The sequence below is a fragment of the Stylophora pistillata genome, chromosome 6, assembly GCF_964205215.1.
Source record: "Stylophora pistillata chromosome 6, jaStyPist1.2, whole genome shotgun sequence".
NCBI lineage: Eukaryota > Metazoa > Cnidaria > Anthozoa > Scleractinia > Pocilloporidae > Stylophora > Stylophora pistillata.
Window position 1 is genome coordinate 962686 of NC_142524.1, and position 20576 is coordinate 983261.

Genomic DNA, 20576 nt, shown 5'->3' on the forward strand with positions numbered 1-20576 from the left:
CTTGACGCTGTAATGATGTTTTAATAACTTCTATTTACATTTACTTCTCTGAGTTTGAAAAGCATAAATGAGACCCACGCGTATCAATTCAGTGTGCGTGCAAGTAATCAGCCATGTGTAATTTTGGCTTTATTTTTCATTTGTCAGCTGGTAGAGCGGGCATTTTTCAAGGAAGATGACCGATTCCACGAAGGTCTCAATGGTGACTACGTTGAATTTATTTCCGTTAGGGGAAAAGACAAATTTTTAAGGTCAATCACTTTTACGACTGACGGTTAAAATTTGTCAATTTTTACGGTTAATAGCTAAAAATTCTTGCCGTTTACTGCTAACGGCTAGTCCTATTTAGACCCTCTTCCACGGGAAACCACACCAAAGCTTTGAATTCTAGGAAGACGTTCAACCTCGTCTTTAAGAAGCGGGAAAAACAGATGTTTAAGCGCCCCCTTCCCGTCTCTGTGAAAACCGTCTTCCCGCACACAGTGCCTCTGCTTGAGGGTCTCTTTTGCAGCTAATGGTTAAAATTCGGGCCAATTTACGGTTAATGGCTAATATCTTTCCACTGTGGTCACCAGAAATCTTATAACAGCTAACTTCATTTTACCCTGCAAGCAGAGCCTTTTTAACCCGTCCTCGAATCGAAAAGGGAAAAAGGCTCTGCCGAAATCCTGTTGTTGCTCGTTTGAACATGCGCGGCGGTTGCCTACAAACTGATCCTTTTCCAGGCCCCCCTTGAACTACTGAGGGCGCAGATTTGGTCATCTGTGTACATGAAAAATAAAGGCGTGCGCACTAAAACCGGTTTGACTGGAGGCAAAACCAGCTTGAGTAGCTCGGAGTTTTGGGCTTTCGGCATTTCAAAGCAACAACAGGATTTCGTCAGAGCCCTTTCCCTTGGAGGGTTAAAAAGAAGAAAAGAAGAAGAAAAGAAGAAAAAGCTCTGCTCGCAGGGTAACTTCATTTATAACTAACGGTCAAAATTTGTCAATTTTTACCTCTTACAGCTAAATATTTCAGTCGTTTTACGGTTAATGGTAATTAGGATTAACACCATTGAGACACTCCTACTTCTTTCTAATACCCGCCAAGACTAGCTAATGCTATATGCGGGTTGTGTAAATTTGCTTGTAATGTTCTGTAAAATAATAATAAACAACAAACAAACAACAAACAAACTCCTACTTCATTTGGAACGAGAGTTGCGTCAAATCCCAAAGAACAGCTGCAAAGGAGATTAGAGGATGTCTATTCGCATCTCATTCCTTGTAAAGCCCCTCCTTTCAGGTTTCTAGTAGTAGTAGTAGTAGTGAACTTTATTTCTGTGTCGTGAAAACCTAGCGCATAGCACTAATTGGGGACACAGGGTAAAAGCTTTAAAAATAAGAAATCTGGAACCTATTTACAGAATTATTTACCTAACCTATTAACAGTTAAAATTATTTATCAATGTCCCGGAGTTAAAAATCAACTATTACAGAGCGCACATTTTTTGCATCCATTATCAATCATGACAGTCATTTCCGTTCTCCTGATTTTGCTCTTAAATCCGTGCAGGCTGTCTTCACTGCGTAACTCTTTTGTGAGTTTCGACCAGAGGAGAGGGCCATAGTATCTTATAGAGTGTTTACCATATTTTACTCTCTCAGAGATGGATGGCAGATTACGGCTGGGAACGAATCAGTAACATCGTGGCGCATAGTTCTTAGGCAGAAGCCGCTGACGAAATTATCTCTTCAAAATCGCTCAAAACAGAAGCATATGTCATGTCAACCCTGTGATGTCTTTCCTGGAACTAAATGTCACCTAATGGTCGCTATCTACATGTAGTGGCTTCTCCATTTGTGTCATTATGGAATGCTTTGTATTTCGTGTTTGTGACGTTGTTGTGGTCAAACTTGTTTGGTCGTAAAAAGGAAGGGATCAAGTCGAGAAGGGCGCGTTACTGGAACCGAACTACCTACATGGCCTCTCGCTCCCCTCGAGATGGAAAACGTCCTTGCAAATCTCAAAGCTCTTTTGATGAATTCGAAGATGATTTACCAAAAGATATCGCTCATCTTCGGGCGTATCATAAGCAAGCTTATGGCTACATTGCAAAGGCTTTAGAAATCGACGAAGAGGGAGGTTAGAATTACTTACTTTCCTTTTACGTGTGCATGTACTTATACTGAAGAATATGTGCATTGAATCGTTGTATATGCAGCCTCTTTCCCAGTAGCAACCCATTTCGAGTACTGCTATTTAAGAAATGAGCACAGATTTGTTCTCGATTAGCTACCCTGCCAAGATCGTTGGATAATAATAAAGTTCAATTTTGTAATTTTTTTTTTTACATGAATACTAATATGATCGCCATTATTCAAAGGGGGCCTGTCATCGAAGAAAAGAGCTGTAGAATTCTACAAAAAAGGAGTTTATGAGTTGGAGACAGGACTTCTGATTAATTGTGATAGAGAAGGTGTGGTGTTTCAATTTATCAACTTGTCTAATAAGTTACTTTACACTTGCACACCAATGTGCACAAAAAGTCTCAAGCCTGGGAAGGGAGGGGGGGTGGGGGGGAGGGGGTATCACCAAACTTGTGTCATCACACATGCATTACCAATTGTGGTGTGGTTTCTCCAGTTTTGGTGTATGTAGTTTGAATGTTAGTAGTGGTTATATGAGGTTGATATATCACAATTTACACTTTCTTTGTCCTAACCTGGGTAACAATAGGAACATGAATGGATTTTTATAAATAGGGTTTGGGATCAAGCTGACCTGGGTGTTTTCCCCCTCCCCCCTCCCTCAGAGGAGGACAAAGCTGTCTTAAACCTTTTTAAGTTTTCCTTTCTTACGTCCCTCATTGAACAGTTTTTAATGTAAACTATACTTGATTTACAGGAGAGGAATGGGAAAAAGCCAGAAAACTTCAAGATAAAATGAAATCAAATCTGGAAAATACAAGAGAAAGATTAGATGAATTAGGTAGGTTATTGAAGTGCGTTTGCACATAATATTATCATGATAGTCTTAACTGAGGAATTTGGTCATGATACAACTGATCATAGGGGTATACAGATTCTGCTATCAAAAAGGGTAAAGCCTAGTTCCCACTAGCGACATAACGATCATAATCATAATCATAAGCACAAACATAAACATAAGCTTCTTATGTTCCAGTGGGAACGACCGCTTTAAAAACGTAAAGAATCTGTTGCAATGCCTGTTTCTGTTGTTTACACGTCCGCTCTAAAAATGGTGCCCATGCTTTATGTTGCGTTGATGTTACAGCTGCTGGTATTCGTGGCTCGTAAAACGCTAAAGGGGGAACATCTCCGCTATCGTATTGTTATCATTCACTACATCTTACTTCTGTTACTTCTCCTCTCTCGACGTTCTCGGGCTAGAGAAAAACGAGCAAAGGGACGTCGCTTTTGGGTGAGAGAAATATTCAGACAACGTCAAAGATCTGGTTGCTACCATACCTTGGTTCAGGAGCTTCAGCTTGGAGATAGAGAATGGCACTTTAAATGTATAAGGATGTCTTCTGAATGATTTGAACATCTTCTCAGACTAGTTGCACCACATATAAAATTATCCAAAAAGGAAACAAAGCTCCGAAATCCTATTGGACCAGCTGAGCGTCTCTATCTTACTTTGCGATATCTTGCATCTGGGGATTCCCAACAGTCGCAGTCATTTCATTTTCGTATTGGCAAGGCAACTGTATCGAAGATAATCAATGAAACTTGTACTGCGATATGGCAGTGCTTAAACCGCAAGTACCTACAACCTCCTCAAAGTAGCAATCAGTGGAAACGAATTACTGATGATTTTGAAGAATTGTAGGGTTTCCCTCACTTTCTTGGGGCTGGTGATGGCAAGCATGTCGTTATTGATTGTCCCAAGAAAAGTGGATCTGCTTACTTCAACTACAAAGGAACATTCAGCATTCTTCTGTTAGCCTATTGTGATGCAAAGTATAAATTTACTTTAGTTGACATTGGACAATATAGGAGTCAGAATGATTCTGGTACCTACAATGATTCTTCGATAAGTGCTGCCCTTGAAAATAATATGCTTATATGCCAAGTGCTGAAAATCTTGAAGGGTGTAACCTCCAACCCCTTCCAAATGTTTTCGTAGTTGATGAAGATTTGCCTCTCAAATATTTTTAAATGCACCCTTGGCCAGGACAAAATCTCTCTGAAAATCACGCAATATTTAACTATCGTCTCTCAAGGGCAAGGAGAGTGGTAGAAAACTCTTTTGGGATTCTAACCACAAGGTGGCGAATCTTTTGTCGACCAATCCGTGCAGCTGTTTCTCTTTTTCAGAAGATAGTGCAAGCTACTGTTTGCCTTCACAACTACTTGCAACTCACACATAATGCTAGGTACTGTCCAGTAGGGTTTGTTGATTCTGAAGATAGCAGTGGGGAAATCCGTGAAGAGGAATGGCGAACCATTGTTGCAGCTGATCAAGGGCAATTACAACACATTGAAACACCTAGGGGATGACTTCAAAATAATGCAACCCTTGTGAGGGAAAGTTTAACCAGCTACTTCCTAACAGACAGAGGAAGTCTGCCATGGCAGTGGCAATATGCTAGGAGCACTGGGCCTGGTTTGGCGACTGCTTAATAATGGCAAACAAACTGTTTTGCTGAAAGTTTATCTTTTCGCTTCTGATAATCCTTAAAGCAAAGTTTCAGGAACGACTTGTTGTCTTTACTATCAAACTACCTTAAGTACAGGTTTCTTGTTGAGTTAGAGTGTTAATGTAAGTTTGTTTAACAATAATCATATAAACTGAACAAGTTATATCATGGTGCAAAATGTTGAAGGTTCTTTCAAGACAATGATCAGATTTGTCCATGGAGCCTGTCATTTGACCAAAATTCACTCCGTGTTGACTCAGCCATGTAGAACATCTATCAGACTACTGAGATGTGACACAAAAAATATATAGAAAATACAAATATTAACGGTGCAACTAGAGAGTGAAAGTTGAATAGTATGTCTAGAGTTGTTTAGTGTTGTGTTTCTAATTCAGAGAAAACTCCACTACAAACACAATAATATGTTTTAGTGAGAAAGGTTATTCTTGTATAATGATACTTTAAAGATTATGCCAGAGGTAAAGCGTTCTTTGGTCAAGTGACGAGGAGCAATGAAAATATTTTTTCCATGTAAAATTGTCTTGGCTAATCATTTGTAGCAGCCAACAAGAACTGACTCACAGCCAGATTTACAAGCCCTTTTAGGTGAAGACATTATATGACTAACTATTTTTCCACACAAAAATCTCTTTCTTACACATGATACTTAGGCTGCATCTTAACTTAGAAGAGCTTTGAAAATCTGGCCCCAGTCCTTAACTATGTCTGAGTATATCAATGCATAAACACAAAGGGGTACAATATAGTCGCACCATTGAAAAGGGTTGTTTAGTCAAGGTAGAAACCTTGGCCAGTGTTTAAATCTTGCATAAAACCAGAAGGGCCATCCCTAGATGGGCCAGACATCATAACCTGAAAGATTATGTTATTTATATGAAATTTTGCCCTTGCTTTTCTTGACTGTTCCTATATTTTAGTTGCGAGGCAACAAAAATGCCAAATAAATCATCATCTTTTTCTTCCTTTGCTTCTTGCGGTTGCCGCTGCATGTGGCTACACACGCTCTTCAAACCTTCCCCAACAGCTTTCAACATCTCCAATTCTACATCAACCTCCATTGTAGTCTGCTTACTTTTGTGGGTACCTGGTACTTTTGGCTGTTTTTGTTTAGATGCTGATGAGTCACTGACATGATCTTTCGTAGATCCTGCCTTTGATTCAGTGCTTTCACTCTCTGTATTCTTGACTGCCGTAGCAGCGGAACTAGTTTCCATGTAGCTGTCATCATTTTCATCATCTCCATCACCATCATCGTCGTGATCACTTTCTTCACTCCTTTCAACCAAATTACTCTTTTTGTAGCTCGTGGAGAAATAATTTATGCTTATCTAGAAAGTTGAGATAGGAAAACATGTCACTGGCTTCTTTCAGGGCACGAAGCACTTCGTTAGAAGATGTTCCTGATTTCTTCGTTTTCTTAATTCTTTGCTTTTCCCGAGATTATCGAGCTCTACGATTCTCAAATTTTTTCTTTGCAACAGATCCTTAAATTGTAAAGAAATTACATTGCAGTGTTTATAAGATTAAGCTTATCAATTTAAACCGACAAGAAACATTGATTTGCTCACCTGACTCCAAACCCAGCTGCTGTGCAACTTGTTGCCAAGCATTCTTTTTTTTGTTGCTATCTTTAAATTCCTTCAAAGTTTTATCGTACAATACAGGAAGATTTTCAACTGCACTCGCAAGCTTTTCCTCTAATGTGGCTGCCATCTCGAAATGAACCGACCCGAATGTACTAGACCTAGACTTAATTGGCCAAAACACAGTGATCCGTTGCGTCATTATGTTTCTCATTATGTTGTTATGATTTTCGCGTTCCCACTACAACGAAAAGCAACATAGTCATAGTCAGAGACATAATCATAATCATAAGAAAATGGTCGATCATTTTTTTATGATTATGATTATGTTGATCATAAGGGCACCTATGATTATGTTTCTGGACGTCCCCACTAAGACATAAGTGTGCATATGATTATGATTATGATCATTATGTTGCTAGTGGGAACTAGGCTTAAATAACAGGTGGCTTGAGTTATGGGTTGTAGTGTCTTTGAAATTCCACTTCACTATGTGTGAGATCCCTTCTCTGGCAACTACAATTTGTTTCTTTCAGTGGCATTACTATTGTCAGCATCAACTATCAACCAGGAGGAAGCTGCCAAGTTAGTGGAAGAAATGGCCCAAGAAGTCAAAGCTGAAGAAACAGCTGCCCCTAAAAACAATGTGAAGAAACTACCTTTAACAAGAAGTTCAACAGTACCTCCTAAAAAGTCAAGTTTCTCAGATACTGCATCTAGTTCTGCTGCTAATTCAAAAGTCACAAGTAAAGCTGCAACAAAAAGGACTACTCCATCAACTTCGGCAAACACCAGACCAACTATTTCAGGACGGAGTCCTCTTGCAAGTAGGAGGAATCCGATACAGGTACATTTTTCTATCATCCATTTTTTATAAATTTTTAACTGCTTTGTGTAAAATTTAAACAAAGAACAATACACTGGGACAACATATATTCTTCATGGAATGGCTAGACATTATATTGACTTTAATTTTTTCATTTGATAACTATTTTGAATTTTTAAGCTTGTAATAAATGACTGTACATTGTGATTTCAAAGGATGTGATACAGATTTGATGGTTAAAATGAATTTTATCCAGGGTCTGGTCAGTCAACTGTAGCAAAATCTTTGATGTAGATAAGTTCTTTGAAATTATTGTGAAACTGCATTTGGCTCTACTTGTAGTGTATATTTAGTATTATTAAAAACTGGATCATTGGATAATGCAGTTCAAGACTTTTTATTGGCTTAGCCATTATGGTATATGAGCCAATATACCATAATCTACAAATATGGTAAGTGTACGCGTAAGCTTAAAATTAAAAGGGAGCTAAAAAATTTAATAAAATTTAATCATTTAATTTAACGTTTTTAATAAAACAATTATTCCACTCGCGCTTGTTGGATATGAGATGATTGTAGCCAACTTGGCGCCCTGCCCCTCGTTGGCTTTCTATCGTCTCACATCCAACGTGCGCTCGTGGAATAATTGTTAAACATACATTGTACAGTGGTTATAATAATCTAAAGTAAGTATTTAGGATATGAAAAGTAAGTGATTTTGTAATTTTCCTCTAGGCTAGACAGTCAAAGCCTGCAGCTACTGTAGGGTCTGAGAATCACAGATCAAAGCAATTGGATGAAAAAAGGAAGAAAATTTCACGTCTCAAGAATGTTGATTCCAAGTTGGCTGAACATATATTGGATGAAATTATTGAAAGGTACAGAGTGAATGCACTATAACTGGCTGCATTATAACCAATGTGAGAAGCTGTGAAGTTTCAATTATTTAACAATTATTCGCTGAAGGCGAGGTGAATATCATCGAATAATCCCCGAGACGAAGTCGAGGGGATTATTCGACAATATTCCCCAAACCTGAGGCGAATAATTGTGTCAGTATAATTTCAGAGCTGAACAACAGAGAAATTTCTAAAATCATAACATTTTAGTAACATTTATTAACATTTTATTTTAACATTTTATATAAACTGCATGGAGCGGTTTATATAGCGCCATATAAGGAATCGCTCGACCAATCAGATTGCCTGAAACTCTTTGCTCAGCTCTGAAATTATACTTATTTTTGATTGATTTAAACATCTTTTGTGGTTCTTTTGAGTTTGGGTGAACAATGTGGGATGATTCTTTTAATAATAATAAGTAAGATCTTTTGACAGGGAGCCCACGTCACAAAGTGTGGTTTTCAGTGAGGCCCTGCATAAATCTAACGTAAGGATAACAGAAAATATAAATATGGTTATCAAGAAAAGGATAAAAGGGCATAATCAATAGAAGAGACTACATGTTTTTAACAAGACGTCTAAAAACTGAAAAATCGGAAATGTTCCTAATGCCGTCTGGGAGAGCGTTCCAGTCATCTACTGCATGACAAACAAACCGATGCTGACCCCATGTACACTTTGATTGTGGTTTACAAATGTTGTTATTAAAACGAGTGTTATAATCATGCATGTCTTTAAAATGATTAAAATTAAAATTCCAATCAATTAGTCCATTCAAGGACTTAAAAACCAAAAATAGACGATGAGATCTTCGTCTTTTTTCCAATGTATCCCAACCAAGTAGATCAAGAGCTTCTGTTGCTGATGAATGCTTTGGCATATCTAAAATTAATTTAGCTGCTTTATTCTGGAGTAATTGGATCTTGTTCATCAGAGTGGTGTTGGATTTATCCCCCCAAGTCACATCAGCATAATCAAGGATTGGCAGCACCATGGCTTTTACAAAGAGTTCCCTTGTATTTCTTGGCATAAGATGTTTTATTCTCTGTAAAACGCCAAGCCTCTGAGACACTTTGGTCTTAATGTAATCCACGTGATCAGTCCAAGTCAGATTCTCATTGATAATTACGCCCAGATACTTGAACGAATTGACTCTGTCTAACTCCTTCTCCTTGATTGTTAATGTGAATTCTTCTAAGGTGTTAAGTTTCCTTGGACCGCCAATGATTTTATATTCATTCAATTATTTTTTTCTTCTCTCATTCTTATTCTAGTGGACCATCAGTGCACTTTAATGAGATAGGTAAGTTTTAAATGTGCAATCATTTTATTTCTTTTTTAAGGTTTGTATTCATGGCTTATGGTCTTCAACAGGAATTGAAAATTTGCACTTCAACGCATGAAAATTAGTATGTGCTGTCCTGCCTGCCAAAGGGTTTTGTAGACTTGTCTGAGACTCAGACAGGATACCCTAGATCTCTGAGTTATTATAGAAAGTACTGAGTATGCAAATGTAAAATAAACATCAGGAGATTGGGCTCTCAATGGCATCACCCATGAGTGCAAAAAAAGGCTGGATTTAGCCTTTGGTTTGGGTGCCCACTTACCTAAGATTGCCCCTTGTTGCTTTTTTATTTGTAATTTTCAGTGTGAATTATTTTGCATTGAGGTCCATGAAATTGTCAGTTTGTAAATCTACTATTTCATCCTTACAGCTGGTGCAGAAGGTGCTAAGAAGCTCCTTCAAGAAATAATAATCCTTCCCTATTTAAGGCCTGAGGTATTTTATCATCTACCTTTGTAATTCCTTTATATGTGGAGTAAATAATAAAGTTTAGACTGTGATGTTAAACTGTTCAACAGAAAATTTATGCCTTAAACCAGTTCTGGTCTTCTTTTTGCTTTTTAAAACATTGTGGATTCCTCTTTCATGAATATGCACTCTGAAACATAATTTGAATTACAACATGTTCAATCCTCTAAAGCTTTTCACAGGTCTAAGAGCCCCAGCTCGTGGGCTGTTGTTGTTTGGTCCACCAGGAAATGGAAAAACTATGTTGGTAAGCTTATATCCTCTTTTACCTAAATAATGTAAATTGAAATGCTTTCCTGTCATACAGACAGAGGTACTTCAATAAACTTTTGAAGTCATTAATGAAATATACAGTTTTATATCATTCTCAAAATGAAATGTGATAGCATCAATAAAAAATGCCTAATTTGTTACCCATTCTGCATTAGTATCCTTTTTTTTTGTCTTTTTTTTCTCTCATGAATTGGTACCTATTAAGGTTTTATATACAAGATTTTTTGGCCACCTTTTAGGTTCAAACATTCTGCATATAGTACTGCAGTAAAGATGAGACTCTTTGTTTTGTCTGTTTGTTTGTTTTCTTTGGTTAGGCAAAAGCTGTCGCAAGTGAATCAAATGCAACATTCTTTAATATAAGTGCTGCTACTCTCACTTCCAAATGGGTAAGATATCAGTTCTAATTTTTCTTCTATTATTGAAATGCTTTTAGATTATACGTCTTCAGATAACTGATCACTGAAGAGTCTAGTCTGTGTGACCTAAGGGGGTAACAAATCAGTTTGCAATAAATACTATTCTTATTGTTCACATGGTGTCTAGTTTCTCAACTCTTTACACCGTATGACCAGCATGCATCTTCTCCATACTGTTCTCTTTGCATTTCCTAAGGTGCATACAAAGAGAATTTGTTTAACAATCAAAAGCTTCTTTTGATTAGTTGGTGATCATTTCTTTCATTTTCATGACTTTGATGTGTGATTCAGGAATGATATTGTTGGGAATTAAATGTTAATCACTGTAGAGTTCAAAAGGTTAACCTCATTTCCTTTTTTCCTTGTTTGACAGGTTGGTGAGGGTGAAAAACTAGTGCGAGCTCTGTTTTCAGTTGCTAGAGCACTGCAGCCTAGTATTATATTTATTGGTAAGTGCACTGTGATCTGGGCTGAGTGTTAATTTGTTATCATATCATTTGGTTAATTACAATGTTGAATGGCTCACAATGGTTTCAATTACAGATGAAGTGGATTCTCTGCTATGTGAGAGAAAAGAAGGAGAACAAGAGCACAGCAGAAGAATGAAAACAGAGTTTTTAGTTTCTTTTGATGGAGTACGTAATAGATAATTTGTATTAATTTTGCATTTGTCATGAAAAGTGGCATTTTTAATCTATGAGCATAAATGTACAATGTGAGTGTCCTGTGTAAGGCATCTTCTCAGTTAAGGCGAGTTAACGCTTAGAAACTCAGGGTCATTTTTTCAAACGGCCATGTTTGAGTTGGAGATGAGGCAAAACGTGGGGAAAAAGGAGGGGGTGGGGAAAGGTGAAATGATAGTAATTATTCACTCCCACACCCCCACCCCTATCCTTTTTTTTGACAGTCACTCACCCCTCTGGTACAGATTTCTTTCTATCCCCAGCCTTCCGCTGCCATCAAAATCAAAGATGGCAGCTATAATTTTTGCAAAGAAAATAATGATCACTCACTCATCAAAATTATGTCTGCATGGCAGGCAAGTGTAACAAGAAAGAGAGATTGTGACCTGTTTCATCTTTCTTTCCTCCTTTCCTTTTGCATCCTTTTTTTTTCCCCCTGATTTTCATAGACTTTATTGAAGAGGGAAATACTTGATGATGTCTTAATTATTTTGCTATTGATTGATTTATGCTGACTTTCCAAACATTAGGTGATTGCTGATCCAAATGAACGAATATTAGTGATGGGAGCCACAAACAGACCAAATGAACTTGATGATGCAGCTCTCAGGTACCTGTTGGAGACTCCCACAGAAATTGTCATATTGTGTAAATGGATTGTATAGTTTGTTTTGTAGAGTAGATTTAACATGCAATACTTTTTATTAAATCAGAGGTATGATCTACTTGAAATTTACTGTACGTAGTGAGTGCAAAGCCTATTGTTTTTGTTTTTGTTGTTGTTTTTTTTTTATGATGTGTTTAAGCATGCTATAGGTCTATGTAATACTTCTTCAGCAATTTTTAACTGTTTTTTCGTTCTATGTGGGCCAGCCACGTAGCTCAAGGAAGGTTCACTTCTTTTAACCAGATGTACATTCTTTGTTAATGTGAATTATTATTTTTACCTCTGATCAAATGATTTTCTTTTTTTGCTTCTTCAATTAATCTTTTAACTTTTTTAATATTACACTGTAAAAATTATGAGACCATTTTGTTGATATTGTTGTAATTGTAGTTGTTGGTTGTACATGTCTACCAATAAAATTTTATATTTGGAGTGCTGTTCAAATTTAGGTACATTCTAGAAATGTCATATCCTTTTTTTTACTTTTATTCCCTTTTCACTTAGTAGTAATTATTTGTTCTTTATTTTCTTCAGGCGGATGGTAAAACGTGTGTATGTACCCCTTCCAGACAAAGAGGTGCGTGAAAGACAACCGAAAGTTATTGATAATATTTATTTATTATTAACTCCCAGCGGCAGTGGCTGATTGAATTAACATTGCTCAATCTTGTTTGTAATTTTTTTTAGACCAGAAAAGTCCTCTTGTCTAAACTTCTCGTCAAGAATCACAATCCACTGAGTTCTTGGGAGATGGATTCCCTTGCCAGGTACCAATAGCCAGAATGTGTTTTTCATTGAACAACAATTTTAACACGGGGAGAGAAGTCCTCTATTTTACCCGTTTACTTTAAAGGGTGTTGCTCTGTACGGCTGTGATCCAGCTTCATGTAACCTCTAAGCTATTGTTTTTCGCACCTCCATCTATCCTTCCCCTTTTCCAAACATTTTTTTTACTTATGCTTATGGACCACTGATGGCACTGTCTGTCTGTTTCTTTGCCTTGTAGACAAACTGAAGGCTATTCTGGTAGCGACCTGACAGCCCTCCATCTATCCTTCCCCTTTTCCTAACACTTTCTTTACTTATGCTTATGGACCACTGATGGCACTGTCTGTCTGTTTCTTTGCCTTGTAGACAAACTGAAGGCTATTCTGGTAGCGACCTGACAGCCCTCCATCTATCCTTCCCCTTTTCCAAACATTGTTTTTACTTATGCTTATGGACCATTGACGGCACTGTCTGTTTGTTTTTTTTTTTGCCTTGTAGACAAACTGAAGGCTATTCTGGTAGCGACCTGACAGCCCTCCATCTATCCTACCCCTTTTCCAAACATTTTTTTACTTATGCTTATGGACCACTGATGGCACTGTCTGTTTGTTTTTTTTGCCTTGTAGACAAACTGAAGGCTATTCTGGTAGCGACCTGACAGCCCTCCATCTATCCTTCCCCTTTTCCAAACATTTTTTTTTACTTATGCTTATGGACCACTGATGGCACTGTCTGTTTGTTTTTTTTTTGCCTTGTAGACAAACTGAAGGCTATTCTGGTAGCGACCTGACAGCCCTCGCCCGCGATGCAGCATTGGGACCCATCAGAGGTGAAAAGTTGTTGTGTCGATGCACAGTAGATTTCTTTTCATTTTAACATCCATTTTCCTAAGAAAGAGCTGACGGATATTTGTTTCTTTGCTATTGTCAGACCTTCGTCCAGACCAAATACAGTCCGTAGACGCCACTAAGGTGGGGTGTAATTATTATAATATTTTGCTTTAATAGTTCGGCAACTTAAATGTTATTTCATGATTTCGGTGGCTTTTCCTTATTTCTCCTAGCCCGGCATCAGTACAACCTAGTGCTGCAGTGGCTTTAATGTCGATGGTTAATTTTACCGTTTTACCGTTTTACCACCCCCTAGGTTCGTGGCATTAGCTATAGCGACTTCCAGAACTCTCTGAAAGTTATCCGACCCAGTCTTTCGCCTGATTCTCTGAAGCTGTTCGAGGACTGGAACAGATCCTTTGGTAGCAGTGCCTGACCAAAGGAACTATACTCTAAGATGGTGCTCGATTCGTGCCCTTCTCATTCCATAAAGAAAAATGGAAGGAGGACGGAGGTACTACGAAATTCTGGGCCCGGTCGTTCGAGAGCTGGTTGGCGCAATTCCATAAGAATATTAAGAGTTAACTTTGTTTCTCTTTTATGAAATGTTTGTATTGTGCTTTCGTTTTTGTGATTTTTATCTTTCTCATGATGAAGCAAAACTGAAGGTGACAGACATGACCAGGAATAGTAAACCTGAACTTGCCAATGTGTAACTTATGAAAGATTTACTCTTGCCCAGGGTTAGCGCGAAACGAAATTTGTTGTGGTAGGCAGGAAAGAAGTAGTTATTCTGTTTCGAGAAAAACTTAGCGTGTAACGCTTCACAGTAGAATGAATAAATCATGTGGTCCAGGCATACTTGTTCCAGGGCCAGTTGTTATTTTTTCTTCGTGTTTGTCTATTTGCTCGTCAGTTAACCCTAAAAGTGATCAGTGTCCGGTTTCTGTATCGCCATTAAATAAAACAATGAGGTCATGATAATGAATCAAATAATCTCGAACTAAAAAAGTACTTGATTGTTGAAGGAATTCTCCCACTTAGTACCAAAGAAATTTGTAAAAAATACTATGGAGAAAGTGGATGCTGATATGAAGGCATAAAGGTTTGAAAGAATTGATCTCACTTTGTTCTCCATTTGGGTAACATGGGCGAGACTAAATTCTAAAAAGGAAAATAAAAGAAAGTAAGAAAATGAAAGGAAGATTGGGATTTTCCATATTCCACATATTCCGTCCACAGTATTTGGTTATGATCAAAATGTAACGCACAATTTTGAAACTGACTGCCGCCTTTAACCTAACGGTTATGGCTGCTTGCCATTCATCCACTGCCGTTGTTGTCTCTGCCGTTTACTAATGGTTTTGAGTGGAAATCGAGACAAAAACTCACGAAGACGTCGTTTCGAAGACTGGTGCGTGCTTCCTAATAAGACAAAGATTTAGCCGAGAGCTAAATCCTACAGGAATGACAAGATTTACGCAATCGAAGCTGCGCTGTACTCTTTCTTGCGTCTGCTATGCATAGCTTCATCGAACGCTTTCGTAACCTTTTGCTTAGCAAGCCAGCTTTATTATTTATTACGGATGACCAAACAGAAGTATTGCGTGACTCATGGAAGCAAACATGTCGACTTGAGCTTGCTTACTCCTCCGTCCAAAAGTATTTTCGTTAAAGACGCTTCAAACGGCCCATGAAGGCGCAAGAATACCACAAATACGTCGATTGACATTCCTTTTGACTTAAGTGAGATATTAAGAACGAGACGTTATTCAGATAGGCAATTTTCCGAGCTTTATTCATAACCCTCGCAGATTTTTTCGTCTCACTTCAATAATTATTAACCACGAACAGGAGGCATGGTCTGCCTATGGTCAAAGGGCCGCTGAACGTGTCAAAAAGAGTGTCACAAGAGAGTGTAAAAGGAGTGTGTCATTGTCGAGTTGGTACTGGTTGAGTTTGCTGTCGAGCTCGAGGGCTGCACCGGGCTACAACGTCTTTAAGTGTAAAGTGACGATTAAAAGGCAGGAAGGTAAGGGCGGATGTACCAATGTTTTTTTTATCATGCATATTAAATCGCGATGTTTTGCTTATCCTCGAACCAACACTCCGAATACGCTTGGTAAATTTATCGTTCGATGATCTCGTTCATCGACATCCTGTGTTTAAAAGATTTTAATTTGTTCCGCCGGAAACTCGAGTATTTTGAGCATTTGGAATGAATTACTGGTTGTCAGGACATGCATATGGCGGCATGGCGGAACACAAATTCACGAGAGAAATTGCGCTTCATTTCCTAATAAACGTATTTAAAATGGGCTAGATAATCATTCGAATTAATATTTTCTTTATACCCATACATTGTAGATGCGCGAAACGCTCCGCTCGTCATAGTCGATGTGGGTTTGTAATTGCATTATTAACCTGGCAATGAATACTGAGCTGTTCGTTTGAAATTTGGTACAATTCACTTCGATTGTTTCTTCTGGTAAAGAGATAGATTACGATAGGAGAGTTTCCCAACCGATTTGTTGAGTCGAGCAAAAGCGCTTGTCGTATGGCTTGACTAGAAATCGTGGTTGCATTGTGGAAATTACCTGATCTATATCAAGTGAGATTTGTTTGAGTCCTTAATTTGTGTTTGTTATTCCCAGAGTGTTGTTGTTTTTTTACTCGCAGACTACAAAAAATTTGCTTTTATTAGAGATGTCTGGGGGCGTAACAACGAATGAGGTTGGGAAATAGAGCTTGTAATTGGCTCATTTTCCCGTTGGGAGTGCAAAGACCTGTGGAACAAATTGCTTGCCTCGATGTTTTTCAGCCAAATATTGCAACATTCAAAGTTCTTGCAATTTCCCATTCGAAAACGTCTGCTCCTTTCCTTGCCCTATCGCAAGCCAAATGCCGAAAATCAGTTTCCGCGCATAGGATTTTAACCATTGGTATGAGCTATGTTCCCTTCTCTTTTCTCAGCGATCGATCGAAGGATCGAAATTAAAGTGTTGCCGATTTCGATCGCTTTGTTATAGAATAATTGAAACGTCGTTCTCGCGAACGGGGGGGGGGAGGGGGTAGTTTTGTCTCGTCCAGCTACAGATTACGCAACGCAAGTCTAACTATTTATTTTAGGAAAACTCCTGGTGCGTTGTATCCACTACTTCATCAGCACGTCTGATGTGTTACATCTATTTTAATACTCTTCAACGCAATTACACATCAAGACATTGCGCAATTAGTTAGTTCGCTTACTATTTACACCCAACATTAGTATTCATGATAGATAGATAGTTGATAGATAGTTTATTACCAAATAAAATACATTGCAGCCAGAGGCTGAATTGCGGGCTTTTCACAATCTTTGATTATATAAGACTATATAAGACAACCAATTACAAAAATGCTAAGACCTAAATAAAATTACTAATATAACAACTATAACTAATATACAGCAGTGGAATAGCTAAAAATCTAGGTTAGCACACGCGCACATAGCCGGGATAAATGAAGATTTAAAACTATCAGTGCGAAAGCGCGGCATGTTAAAAACGCGCCGGTGTCTAGTATTGTAAGCTGAAAGATGCCTATCTGGCAGCAAATTGTATAATTTGTGAGATGGATTTGAGACAGACAAGAACAGATCCGTACATAACTTCATGCGTCTGTCATAGAGCGAAGCTAAACCGTGCCTTTCTAAAGAGTCATGGTATGACAGTTCTGGTGAAATGATGGATAATGCGCGTCATGTTTTCCATACAGTCCCCAATACATTTTCTGTGCTGTCAAGGAGACTGTTTAATAATCAAGAGTTGATGTCATGTTCATATTTAGGTGGAGCCGTAATTTGACTGTCGCACCGTAGTTTACCAGTGGAAATTTTTTTTTTCCATGTAGCAAGACTGGTTCACTAATGTCTAACGAAAAGGATTACGCTTCCCTGTTCCAGACTGTTAATGAACATCCTGAACCAATCCTTGCAGAGGTAAAGGGTAGCTTCCCCTCCTGGCTGAGCGGAACCTTACTTAGAAATGGACCTGGTAAATTCGAGTGCGGGGACACTTCGTTTAATCATCTGTTCGATGCTCAAGCACTTCTCCACCGTTTCCACATAAAAGATGGTCATGTGACCTACAGCAACAGGTTCATACGAAGTGAAAGCTATGCCGATTCCCTAAAACGGGGGGACTCGATTCATATGCAGTTTGGCACTTTTATACCCCCAGACCCGTGCCAGAACATCTTCTCCCGTTTTTTCTCACGGTTTTGGAAAGAGGAAATCGGGAGGGACAACACACTTGTCAACGTGTTTCCCATCAAAGGCAAGACTTACGCAGCGACCGAGACAAACTTTATCTTTGAGATCGACGCCCAAACACTGGAAACTTTGAAGAGAGTCGACTTCCTTACGGAGTTTCCAGGTAACAGTATAAAAAGCATGTATTTTTTTCTATGAATTTGGCTGCATTGTTGCACACCCTTGACTAACATTAGCGATGGCGATGGTGTGGCATTGATTAAAATTGGCATGCCCTTTAACTTGTCCATTACATGCTAGTCCTAATTTTTAAATAAAGTTAAACGATGAAAAAAGATCGATAACATATACAGAAGCATTGTAAGGCTTTCCTTACTTTGGCGTTGGGAATATGAATGGAAATAACGTATTAGCATAAGTCATTCAGTTAAGAAATATTGCAAACAAGTTGATAATTTCCTATTTCGATGGCGATCTTACTTTGCAAGTAGAGTAATTGTTGTCTGTTCAGTCTTTCTGGGAGAAAATAGTCCATTTAACTCAACAAAAGTTTATATAAGACTGTTAGCGATTATGACATATTATCCAATCGCGAGTTGACATGAAAGCAGATGTCAAGTTTCAAGGTGATTAAAACTTACCGTGAAGTATTTCAATTATCTTGCGGTAAGACTTATTTCAATTATGATAATCCATTTGATGAATAATAGAGTAATTTGATCTGGTAAAAGTTTACCTCGCATAGGAATTTCCTGGAAATTCCTCCTTCCTATGTTTTCTATCCTTTCCAGGCTCGTTTTTGAGTAAATTTATGTCAGATTCCCGATCCGGAAAAAATTATTTTTAATTTCTCATAAGCATGTTCAACACCTCTTTCTCTCAAAGGTGGCTGTAAGTGTAAACAAGTTGTGCCTTTCATCCTCGGCACTGAATTTGCAATCAGTTGACCTGTATGAACAGCATGTAGTTCTTTTGGGGGTGGTACCTTGGGTACGCCCTTTCTTCTCCGAATTTCATTTTTATTTTGTTGTTTCTGCAACAGTCTTCAAAAGCTATTTTCTCTTAAGATATCTCTCTAGGTATGATTCTAATTCTGTCAATAAGTTCACTATAATTTTTTATATTGTCAATCTTGTTTTCATTCCGCCCGACCTTGACCGCAAGAGTAAGAAATTTCATGTAGAAAAAGATTTTTTAAAGCGCAGATATCTCGAAGGTACATACTTAGTATGCGGGACCTGTTTTTTTTTTCCTATTTTAACGTTATTCGCTGGCTAAGTGAGAAATAATGACGATGCATGAGGATTGGCAGCTTAGTACGTGTCACCTATATAAGCGACTGACCAATGTTCCTGCTCAGAATAGAGCTAGATCCGAGTTGTAAGTTGAGCAAGTTGTAAGAAATTAAGACAGTTTTTCAAGGACAAAAAGAGTGTTAGAGAGATCCTCTAACAGTAGGGTACGATATCTTTCATTATAATTATTCTAAGTTTTCGGCTTTTCTTCTTTCCACCAGGTGACGTAAAGATCAATTCTGCGACAGCCCATCCTCACCTAACCCCTGACCAATCAGTGATCAACATCTCTTCCACGTATGGTCGAACGTGTACCTACAACATCATTCAAATACCACCATCCTCAGGAAATCCAGACGAGCGTCCTTTGGAAGGAGGTAAGGTCCTATGTTCCATTCCGGCTACAAATGGGCTTGGCTACATGCACAGCTTCTGCATCACAGACAACTATTTTGTTATTACCGAACAGCCACTCGTGCTAGATTTATGGCGGGCTATAACCCACAGGTTTTCTGGATCTTGTCCTGCTGAGTTCCTTTGCTGGGATCCAGACCGACTCACCAGGTTTCACGTGGTGGACAGAGAACGTGGAACACGTGTTGGCGTCTTCACAGCGGATCCGTTTTTGGTGTTTCACCACATCAACGCGTTCGAAAAAGATGGCAAGGTCTATTTAGACGGGTGTTGCTTCCATGACGACTCAATTATTCGCCAAGTGTACCTTAAGAACCTGCGTTCCACTAGTCAGCCAGAACAAGGAAAGTTCGACGTCGCTGAGGTTCGCCGGTACGAACTACCACTGGAAGAACTTGGAAACGTTGAGGTGGAGAAACCTCTTCGGAAAGGAGCTGATGGGCTGGACTACACTTTGCTATGTGTTGGATTGGAACTGCCGCAGTTCAACTACGCAGAGAAAAACGGCAAGCCATACAAGATTGTCTACGGCACGGTATCTACAAAAGATCTCCCATTTGGTCAACTGGGGAAACTGAACGTTGAGACGAAGGAAATCCTTACATGGGAGGAGCCTGGAGCCTATCCTTCAGAGCCTGTGTTTGTAAAAGCGCCTGATGGGAAGGACGAAGATGAAGGTGTGGTGCTGTCATGCGTCATAAACGTCCCTGACCAGACCACCTCTCTGCTGGTGTTGGACGCGAAAAATTTCGAAGAGCTGGGTCGAGCTGTGGCCAAAGGGGTATCATCTCCAATGTCATTTCATGGGATTTTTCAGCGACAACAAGGACTATAAATGCTGAACTGAATTTTTTTTCTTCCAAGATAATACTCTTTGGTCCTTGATAAGAAAAAATAGGCAGGAAGATAGTTGAGAAAAACAGAGATGTGCAAAATAGGTTTCCTTTTCTGTTTCAGGCTATTTCCGCAGATTTATTTCATGATTTTCTAGGGGGCGAATTTATACAACTCAATCACTGATAGTTCCAACCTTAAGCCCAGGATAGATCTCTTAATGAAAATTTAGATCTCTGACCTAAATTTTCGGAAAACGGGTATTGAAAGTCAGACGTGCGATTTCGTAATTCAGATCAATCTCCAAGGGTTACTATTTGTTGTCGTATTACAACATGCAAAGAGCCTTTA

General features: G+C 38.6%; 2 protein-coding genes and 1 pseudogene across 3 annotated transcripts; 2 read left to right on the forward strand and 1 right to left on the reverse strand.

The window, feature by feature from the left end:
- Positions 1-1724: 1724 nt before the first annotated feature.
- Positions 1725-14159, forward strand: LOC111345296 (spastin). Of its 2 annotated transcripts, XM_088763406.1 has the most exons (17): positions 1726-2124; positions 2366-2458; positions 2887-2970; positions 6786-7096; positions 7811-7953; positions 9252-9280; positions 9693-9757; positions 9963-10037; positions 10381-10452; positions 10856-10931; positions 11026-11117; positions 11696-11775; positions 12367-12409; positions 12520-12599; positions 13359-13429; positions 13531-13571; positions 13747-14159. In XM_088763406.1, the coding sequence occupies exons 1-17, from the start codon at positions 1797-1799 to the stop codon at positions 13864-13866; spliced, it is 1803 nt and encodes a 600-aa protein (XP_088619532.1). In that variant the 5' UTR covers positions 1726-1796; the 3' UTR covers positions 13867-14159. The 2 variants fall into 2 exon arrangements, with proteins under 2 accessions (XP_088619533.1, XP_088619532.1); XM_088763407.1 differs by lacking the exons at positions 13359-13429; positions 13531-13571; positions 13747-14159 and adding an exon at positions 12839-13005 and having other exon boundaries at positions 1725-2124.
- Positions 5435-6379, reverse strand: LOC148727646 (uncharacterized; annotated as a pseudogene).
- Positions 14160-15321: 1162 nt separating the features above from the next.
- Positions 15322-20372, forward strand: LOC111345292 (carotenoid-cleaving dioxygenase, mitochondrial). The gene is made up of 3 exons (XM_022952567.2): positions 15322-15462; positions 17322-17845; positions 19199-20372. The coding sequence occupies exons 2-3, from the start codon at positions 17338-17340 to the stop codon at positions 20224-20226; spliced, it is 1536 nt and encodes a 511-aa protein (XP_022808302.1). The 5' UTR covers positions 15322-15462; positions 17322-17337; the 3' UTR covers positions 20227-20372.
- The last annotated feature ends 204 nt before the right edge of the window (positions 20373-20576 follow it).

Bases quoted from the DNA above. Each gene is read 5' to 3' on its own strand.
- LOC111345292 (XM_022952567.2), top strand. From the start codon at position 17,338: ATGTCTAACGAAAAGGATTACGCTTCCCTGTTCCAGACTGTTAATGAA. The intron at 17,846-19,198 runs GTAACAGTATAA...TCTTTCCACCAG, and splicing joins CTTCCTTACGGAGTTTCCAG to GTGACGTAAAGATCAATTCT.
- LOC111345296 (XM_088763406.1), top strand. From the start codon at position 1,797: ATGTCACCTAATGGTCGCTATCTACATGTAGTGGCTTCTCCATTTGTG. The intron at 2,459-2,886 runs GTGTGGTGTTTC...CTTGATTTACAG, and splicing joins GATTAATTGTGATAGAGAAG to GAGAGGAATGGGAAAAAGCC. The intron at 12,410-12,519 runs GTGCGTGAAAGA...AATTTTTTTTAG, and splicing joins TACCCCTTCCAGACAAAGAG to ACCAGAAAAGTCCTCTTGTC.